General features: G+C 42.9%; 1 protein-coding gene across 1 annotated transcript; it reads right to left on the reverse strand.

The window, feature by feature from the left end:
- Positions 1 to 1,448: 1,448 nt before the first annotated feature.
- foxj1b (forkhead box J1b) lies at positions 1,449 to 5,988 on the reverse strand. The gene is made up of 3 exons (XM_044179313.1): positions 5,578 to 5,988; positions 4,733 to 5,395; positions 1,449 to 4,080 (listed from the first exon to the last, which is right to left on the reverse strand). Exons 1-3 carry the CDS (start codon positions 5,794 to 5,796, stop codon positions 3,199 to 3,201), a joined length of 1,764 nt encoding a protein of 587 aa, XP_044035248.1. The 5' UTR covers positions 5,797 to 5,988; the 3' UTR covers positions 1,449 to 3,198.
- Between the last annotated feature and the right edge of the window lie 3,423 nt (positions 5,989 to 9,411).

A 9,411-nucleotide genomic window follows, 5' to 3' on the forward strand; every position in this document is an offset into this window, starting at 1 on the left:
CCTGCTGTTTTTAGGAATCTGAGTTATTCCACCCATTCCTGGAGATCTCCACACATGACCTGTTGCCACCGGGAGCCGCGAGCCAGAGGGACGGGGATAAGCCGCATTTCTCCCCTTTTCCTCCAACAATTTCAATTAAAAAGAGATTTGAGGTGGAAAAGCACATTTTCATATGGGGCATGCGACCAAAATCCTGGAAAAGGGTGAGAAACTATGCGATGGTAAGTTTTGAGGGCATTTTCTAATCGCTATGAGGCATGTCTTCTTTGTGGAGAATGCTCTGATGCAGGGTCAACATGTGGAGTGGGCCGCCTACGTGGATGTATGGCCTTCAACTAGCTAGTTTTGGAGAAAAGGAAAGCATTACATTTCACTGCATTCATGTGAACCTGCACTCTTATACATGTTCCATCTGGATCCTATATAACACACACACACACACAGATGTATATGTAATTAGTGTAATGTAATGAGTCTTTCTTTAATTATGCACCAATACATGTTTTCTAACAGTGCAGTGTAGTTATTTTCCATAACAGTCATTTGGAAACGTGTTGATTAGAGAGTTGTTTGTCCTCTCATTAAACCGATTTGACCCTGAAGCAAACAATCAAAAGTTTGATTAGCTGTAAAGAACTTACTACAAACTCAGACATAGTGATTATACTTTGTGTGGCCTGGCCTCAAGTTATCTTTTTGAACTTCTGGCCCCTGATGAACTTTGGGGTTCTCAGTCAAAAATCTCCTGAATGTTTCTGAACTCCACCCTTAGTCTTCTTACTTTTGCATTCTCATACTAACTGATTTTTTTGTACAGAAATGTTTAGTGCTAATTAGCAATTGTTAGTGTGCTAAACTAAGACAGTGAATATGGTAAATGGCTTGGCTTCAGCATGTTAGAATTGTCATTGTGAGCATGTTAGCATTAACGTTAGCATTTAACTCAGGTATACAGCGGCTAGCATGGCTGTAGACTCTTTGTCTAGTTCACTTTTTTGTCTTGTTTGTGAACCTATTCCTCCTCAAATGTTACCCGCTTCATTTGCACCAAAAACCACTCTGACCTCAGATACTCATCAAGGTGAGTAAGTGTCTTCGGTGTAATTGTGAGTATTAACTCAAAAATGATCATAGAATTGAATACACACTCCTCTAAAACTGTTTCATCAAACACATTTCATGCTAAAGGTAGAATTTGCTATTGTCTAATGTATCAGATATTGTACAGCTGTTTATGCTATCATATCTTCACCCTGTATGTTTCAAATACCAAGCGAGCCCAGACCTGTCTGCTGATAATTGATAAACCCTGATGGACCTTTCTATCTCAATTGCACACACACAGCGCTCTAACTCAAACACTAATCCTGACCACAGCTTTACACTGCACTCACATGTGGGTGTTTTAATCTCTGATATTCCACAATGACAAGTGAATGATACTGTTCTTTCTTTAATTGACACCATTTATTGCATCAAGGCATGATTGCATTTTTAAACAGCTTAAAAAAGTACAAATGAAAATAACATGGTAAGATTAAGGAGTTTGTATCAAACTTGATCAATATGATACAATAAGAAAATCTGGCATTACAGAGTTGAATGCATGTACCTGCTCATCATTTGTCCCCTCAGACCAACAGAGTTATGATGTTCTCAAACTAATTTTGAAGTTCAGACTGGTGAAAACAAACCATACAAATAAAAAAAGACATACACCAAAGTAATCAATAAGGACAAAGGGAAATCCATCACCCATTAACAGAAAACATAACTCTTTTTTTCTTATTAATAAACACAGAAACACCAATAAACTGCATATTCCTTATCAACAAATTTGGCGAAATATAACCAACAAATGCCCAATTTTATATGTATTTGGAAAGAAAAACTGTACATTTATGCAAGAAACAGTTGACTTATTGCAGAGTTGAGTTCATTGTTCAAGAATCAACTGATATGGACAATTACAGCATATGCATCACTTTCATTATGGTCAGTAAACTTTAGAAAACATCTTTTTAATATGATACAAAATAAAACTAAACATCCTGGGAGGAAAAGCTGTCTTGCTTTTCCTAAAACTGCTGCCTATCAAAGTGCATAATGTTCGACAAGACTGACAAGAAGGCGATTTATTTCAGGTCTGCTCCTCTTTTTGCTTTGCAATACATAACTGACAAATGGCAAATGTTCCTGCCTAGCTTCATGCTATATACTTTAGTGAATATATATTAAATTGACTATATAACAAAGTCATAAATGACTGATTTGTTTATCTCAGACTATGAATTTAAAGTTTTCTCGTCTCCATCCTGCTCTGATAACTTCATCTTTCTTCATCATCACACAACATAGACAGTTGAGATGAATGATTTCACTGCATGTTAGTAAAAAAATGTTTAATGCTAATGTAGCAAAATAGACTCCCGTATATTTTCTCAGTCCCATAGTGAGAGTGCTTGTTTGTGGAGAGTGCTTTGAAGGAGGGGGGGGGGGGTCAGGTTTTCTTTGTCATTGTCATCATTTCATCAAAAACCCCAGAGCGACAAATAGCTGCATTTCAGTCCAGTTCAGCACTCACTTGAACACATTCTCTTATTAACAGCTGCCTGACATTTGAGCTGTTGTAGTTCCAGAAAATCAAACTTAAAGGATAAGAATGTGTGTTGTTTTCTGCATACAGTCAGCTTTTCTTCATTTTGCTTCTTTCTGAAGAAACCATTTATTCTATAGAGTGGGAGAATCCTTCGCAATCCACATGAAACTTTAATTTGGTTTATAAAAGTTTCTCTGTTGTATCGTCATTTCATTGTGCCTGATATATCAGTGTTGTGCCATGTTACGCACTATTTCCTGTCAATCACCTGACACCCTTAAGGAAGAAATGGGAGTCTATGCCAGGAAACAATGCAATAATCATGTTGCCCAACAAACTTTATATTCAGATCAATCTTAGCTGTGTTCACACAGTTCCAGATAGGTTTGATATTATCATGTTTGTATTTTAACAACAGGACAAAATTAAATTACAAATGCAGTGTATTGCAGAATTATTGGAGGGAATGCAAAAGTGGCAGGGCTGTAGTTCTAACTGACACCACTTTCCTTTTGGGGATAATATAGTGTTGGAACGGTAGAGATGTTCAGGTCATTGGGTGAAAATAATCAGGAGTCAATGATGTTTGGGGTCAAAGGTCACAGATAGGCCTCCACTCGTTCCCATGGCTGCATCTCTGTGAAGAATCCCTCGCACAGGCCGAAGCCCTGATCCAGAGTCAGAGGAATCGCCTGCACCTCTTCTTTGATCTCCTCCCAGGGCTGCAGCACCACCTCCTCAGGCTGCTCTGGGAACAGCGCAGAGGGTTCGTCGAACTGCTGCAGGTGGTGGTGGCTTTGGAGCAGCTGGTCCGTGTCCAGCTGCTGCGGGTGCTGCTGTAGCATGTGGAGCTCTCCCATATTGACCGTGCAATCCATGGAAGCGGTGCTCAGCTCCATGTAACCGTAGGACTGATGGTGGCTCAGGTGCTGGCTCTGACCCATGACGTCCCCACCTCCGCACCACCTCCCCAGCCCTGCCGAGTGCTGCCTCCCGTGCATGGAAACCTCCATCTCGCAGCCCAGGGAGCTCAGCGCCGTGTTGATGTCCAAATCCTCGAAGGTGCTACAGTTCCCGCTGAGAACGTCATCGAACACGGACGCCAGGTCAAAGTCCCCCCTCAGGATGTCTGCTTTGTGGGCCTCTGTCGCCAAAAGAGGAGACTCAGTCGCCCTCGTGGCCTTGCTGTTGTTTTTAGACGGCAGGTGCTTCCGTTTGCCGCCTACCCCTTGGTAAGGGCAGCCATCTTGGGTGCTGTGATAACTCTGAACCAGTTTGCTGTGTCTGTGGGTGCCACTGCTGCTGCTGCTGCTGCTGTTGTAGTGGTTAGCAGACATCCTCCTGCGTTTGAAGATGCCATTGACAAACATGTCAGCATACTGTGGATCAATCTGCCAGAAGCCTCCCTTTCCTGGCTCGTCTTTCTGTCTGGGGACCTTCTTGAAACACTTGTTGAGGGACAGGTTGTGACGAATCGAGTTCTGTGACAAAGACAAAAAAAAAAAAACAGGATAATTAACAGGATCCCATCGGCTTTGAGCAAATTTGAGTTAGTCATGCAAAAACTGAATGTGCCAGTTTGTCTTTGTAAGGGAGACGGTGGGGGGGATTTTTGTTGTTGTTTGTATAGAAAAGCAAATGTAGCCTACCTAATGAGGCTTTCTAGTAACAGGCAGCTCTGTGCATTTTAAACATGATCAGCTGTGCTTAGCTGCCATGTCTCTCAGGAGCCCTCATTAACACTCACACACACACACACACACACACACACACACACAAACATTAGAGTGCTTTCTCCACCCCATCACCATTCCCCTCAGACAAAAACCCTGCACAAGCACTCTCTTGGAAGATGGAAATTTCTGAGACCCTTGCATTAAAAAAACACTTGTCATGGTAATCATCAAAGGCTGAAATTAGACTCTAATCCTGCTGGAGGTTTTCAGATTCACACTACAGCTGATGATTTTTGATTTCCCACAGTGATAAAAAGAGGCCTTGTCTGATGTCCTGAAGCAGAAAAATGTGGTGCCTGATGGTGACACTGGGATCAATTGCTCACCCTCCTCTCCCTCACCTCGCTATTTATCCGACTCATCAATAATAGAAGGAGAGTTAGCCGGTCTCGGTTACCTGCCAGCTGGGCTCCGCATGTCTGTAGTAGCAGAAATTTGCAGTTATCCAGTTATAGATGGTGGACAGAGTCACTTTGGGCTGTTTGCTGGCCTGCATGGCCATGCAGATGAGAGAAGCGTAGGAATAGGGCGGTTTGACTTTAGGGTTGGTTTTGTAGTCGACCTCCAAAGGCGGGCTGGCCTGGATGGGGATCTGTGGGTAGCCGTTCCCTGGATGTGCGCAATTGGCGAACCGCGGTGCCGCGGTGGAGTCGCTGCCGGAGGTAACGGGGCTCCCGAGGTACGGAGGCATCCCGGTGGCGGCGGTGTCCCCGGCCGGCGGGCTGGACGGAGAGTCGGTGCCACCTCTGGGGAAGCCGAGCCGCTTGAAATAGAGGTGCTGCTGGGAAGACGGACAGCCCGGTCCAGCTCCGTTGGGTCGCTCCGGCTCCGCGCTGAGGATGGAGAAATTCTGGAGCCAGTGTAGGCTGGTGAGGCTGTCGTCCAGGGGGGCAGAGTCGGACCCGGTGACCTGATCCTCCGGGTAAACCGCAAGCCATTTCTCCTTAAACTTGTTGGCAATGTCGGGGCTCGTCAGAACCGGCATCCTGGCTTTGTGCGCGCGGTGAGGGCTGAAGGCGACCAAAAGATCTTCAAATCGGCATTTAAAGTTTTGCTGTATCTTGAGGTCAAAGAAAAAAGTAAAAGAAAACACAGCTAATTAAATGCATCTGAATCACCGTCACACCCAGATGTCAAATAAATCACCACTGATCGAATATTGTTTGGTCAAAGTATCCCAAACAAGCAAGAGGCTATATTAACCTTACAAATTTCACACCAAATGATGCGTAATTTCCCTACCTCCGGTGCAGCCGTCTTGGAGAAGATTCTGTGTGTGCACCTGTTGCAGTCCGTCCCTGCCTCTTCTCTCCAAGGACTCAGCGGCGCATCCAGTCTCTGCGCAACAAGTGCGGCGGGGAGGCGAGTAGCATCCAGGAGCAGCACATATGGAGGAAAAAGGAGAAAAACGCCACTCAGGAAAGATCCATGCCGACTCAGGCGAACCAGGATTTTACTCATCCAAACCCTCGGCTCTGTTGGAGTGTCTGTGGGTGGTCAAGACGTGAGAATGTGTGGAGATTGCAAAATAAGTCGCTCATAAAGCCCGAGAGACTGCCCACCATCCCTTTAAACGCCTGAGGGGATTTCTGATTGGCTGGATAATCCTTGCTTCTCCGGGTTTCGCTATAACGCTCTCCCTCTCTCTCTCTCTCTCTCTCTCTCTCTCTCTCTCTCTCTCTGAATGTATGTTTAACTATCAGTCACCAACTAACTCACTCACGCACACATACACACAAAAGGAGGGGCACTCAAATGAATGTCGAATGAGTGCACTACATGTTCACTGCAGTATGAACAGTCAGTTTATCGTTTCTCTGTCTTTTATCTTTGTCTTCATCCCGGAAACAGGCTGAAATGTGACCTGTGTCGCGCGTCCCCCCAACCCAACCCGCTGGCGCTGAAAGACGCGCCACAGGTCCCGCTTGGAGCGCACTTTTGCACCTGCAAGGAAAGCAGCCCACTTTAACTGATAAGCCTGTATTTACCGTGCCTTTTCACTGTGGGTGATACTGTTTCTTTTCAAACGTGAAAAGGCAAATATTGATTGATTTTTTGAGTATCCGTTTGGCACAATTAAATGATAATCTTGAGTTTCAGTTAATCTTAATTTTAAACTTGCTCTTTAGTCGATTTCAACCTAACCCTCTTTCAAAAGTGCACTGTAGAAAAACAAATACTTGTAAATGTATACTTGAGGACAAACATTTTAGCCCAAACACAAGATAAGGGTAAAGTAGTCTTACTATAGGTAACTTTTAGAAAAGTGGCTCATGATACAATCTGTTGCATGCAGTATTTTATATCTTTCTTAAGTGGGGCATTTATAATCCAGTGGTAATGTTAAAAAAACATGGCAGATCAGTGATGTGCAAAATTTTAAACAGGAGAGCAATCAAAGATGTAATAAAATAAAAGGATTAAATAATGCAGATACCAACAAAAGAAAAGGGAGACTGATAGATGTGTCACATTAAGCAGAGTTTAGTCAGTGTGTCTAGATATAGTAAAGTTAAGCTGTCATACATCAGCCAGGTATATAGCCACTATATTCTATTCACACAGAATATAGTGTATCACTAATATCCACTATTCCTGTTGAGTTAAAGTACAAGTGAGCTGAGCCTTTTACTGAGAACAACTAGGAAGCCCAACAGATTCCCCAATGAATTTTAAACATTTTATTTGAATTATTTTGCATCAAGCCTGTCAAATATTCACACGACCCTTTCAGTAGGCCTTGTCATGCTGCTAGTGCAGCAAAGGCAACATAATTAAATTTGAGATTTTTTAAGAAAAGAAATAAGAGTAAAAGGGATTGTTTTTCACATTCAAAATGCATCCATGTTTGGTAAACACCAAGATTTAATCAGCCACTGTGAGTGTTACGTTCTACACAGGTAAAACAGATTGTAGGCCAACATTTATTTTGTGTATGTAGAAGTGAATGGCAGAGGCCGTAGTGACATATGAGGAAACACTGTCACTCAGTGGAAAAATACTGCATTGCAGCTACACCAGAGTGCCAAACCACAAATGCAGACACTGATCTACCGGCATAACAGGCAGTATGGAGGCCCTGAAGGTGAGGAAGACGTCCTACAACCCGCAGAAAGCACTGATTGTTTTATGAAGGGGTGCACTTCAGCAAATCAGACTGCATGTCAAATGGGAACCAGTGTTTATTACCCTTTTTCACCATACTGCTTTTCATATAAGGGGATGCACCATGCATGTCAGTGACAGTGCTGTGGGGAAAACGTATTGTCCCCAAACAGATTTTGTCAACGCATCTGCTGAGGTTAAAGTCTTGGAGTGCAGAGGCTGACAAGGGCTGGCATTCAGTGTAGGGCACCGAGGATGGATGAGTGGTAAAATCTATGCTGCAGCACTCGAAGAACCTGGATTTGTCAGGCCAGCTGTTGCATCCTGTCCAGGAGGCTTGATTTTTTAAATGTCTCCAGGTTTGTTCAGGTTCTTGACAAAGGGCTTGCTGGTGAGACAGGCAAATGTTTGGACAGCTGTTCTTATTGTTGCCAGGCTTCCTGCTGTTCTTCAGAAGGAACTAAGCACACATACAGTATGGCTACAGTACATCTAATGGGTTGAAAGAGGTTGCCGAGAAGGACTGTTACACCAGTATGTATTTCTTGTTAATAGCACCATTAACCTTTGGAGGGGTTTTAATTCGGAAAACCCCTAACATATGGCAAAGCTCCTGAATTTAACTACTCTCGCTAAAAAAACTGTGAAGCTCACAACTACATTTTTGGGGGAAAGGTAGATATTTAAGCATACTAGACATTGGTCACTAAACTAACTTGTGCAAAGATTAGAGATCCTAATAATCTCGTAAACAGATTACATTTTGGCACACTGCAGGGGAAACAATACATGATTTTAAACCCAATTATACCCAAAGGAATAGTTTGACACTTTGGAAAATACGCTTATTTGCTTTCTTGCTGAGTTAGACGAGAAGATCGATACCACTCTCATGTCTGTCTGGCAAATATGAGGCTACCAGCAGCCTTGCTAGGTTAGCTTAGCACAAAGAGTGGAAACAGGGGAAATAAGCTAGCTTGGCTTTAAAAAAAATCTGCCAGCCTGCACCTCTGAAGTTCACAATTTACATGTCATTTGTTTAATCCACATAAAATGCAGGGGGATTTTTGTTACCTTTGGACAGAGCCAGACTAGTTACTAGTTTCCCTGTTACCACTTTTTGTGTTAAACTAAGCTATCCAACTGCTAGCGATAGCTTCATATTCATTGTACAGATTTGAGAGTGGTATCAATCAGTAGCTGTTTTTCAGGGTTACGGAGGGTATGCACTGCTCCCAGCTAAATACGGCAGTTCATCATGGACAATTGCTGCACAGCACCTTTTATGTCTGGGTTTAACTTTCAGGACTGTCCCCTCCCGCTTGAGCCTCAGAGATATCCCAATTATATCAAATTTGTCTTATTTTTTAGAACTTTGAACAAACCTGAACGATTCCCTGTCGTTTGCTCTGGTTAACAGTGGAAATCTGAAAAATGCAGTTTGCTTGTATGGAACTATAATCATCAAAAGCTTAATGTCTTGTGGCAAGTGCCCATTAATGACCTGATGGGAGCTGTAAGTGGCATAGAACTGTAAATTGTTAACCAGAGTTAGCACACCAAAGGTCACACTAGAATATAAATGTGCACTGGGAAACCTCGAGTGTTAAAGTGAAGAGATGCAGGCTATAAACCTCTGATATACAAGTAAAGAGAACGTGTTGTAAAAATAGAATTTTATTATTATGGATGTCACTGACCTCAAATGCTGTTTTTCAGGTGCTTCCTTTCACCAGCAGGTGTCTCTATTTCCAATCTTTCCTCCATCTCCTTCTCTCTCAGCTGCTACAAACATGCCATTGATAAAAGAATGTTTACAGTTTACAGTTACCCACAATTCTGAGCGGTGCGTGTTGATATCAGAGGGCTCGGTTTACACACAACCTGCACTAAAACTGCTGCTTGAGGAGCTTGCATATTTTCTTTACTGACCGTAATCCATCCACATCAGTGCTTTTAAATGGAAAAGCA

The sequence above is a fragment of the Siniperca chuatsi genome, linkage group LG20 (genome assembly GCF_020085105.1).
Source record: "Siniperca chuatsi isolate FFG_IHB_CAS linkage group LG20, ASM2008510v1, whole genome shotgun sequence".
Classification (NCBI taxonomy): Eukaryota; Metazoa; Chordata; class Actinopteri; order Centrarchiformes; family Sinipercidae; genus Siniperca; species Siniperca chuatsi.

Excerpts from the sequence above, each read along its gene's own strand:
- foxj1b (XM_044179313.1), bottom strand. The coding sequence starts at position 5,796 with ATGAGTAAAATCCTGGTTCGCCTGAGTCGGCATGGATCTTTCCTGAGT. Across the intron at positions 5,396-5,577 it reads CCAAGACGGCTGCACCGGAG|ATACAGCAAAACTTTAAATG; the intron begins GTAGGGAAATTA and ends TTTGACCTCAAG. Across the intron at positions 4,081-4,732 it reads ATGCGGAGCCCAGCTGGCAG|AACTCGATTCGTCACAACCT; the intron begins GTAACCGAGACC and ends TCTTTGTCACAG.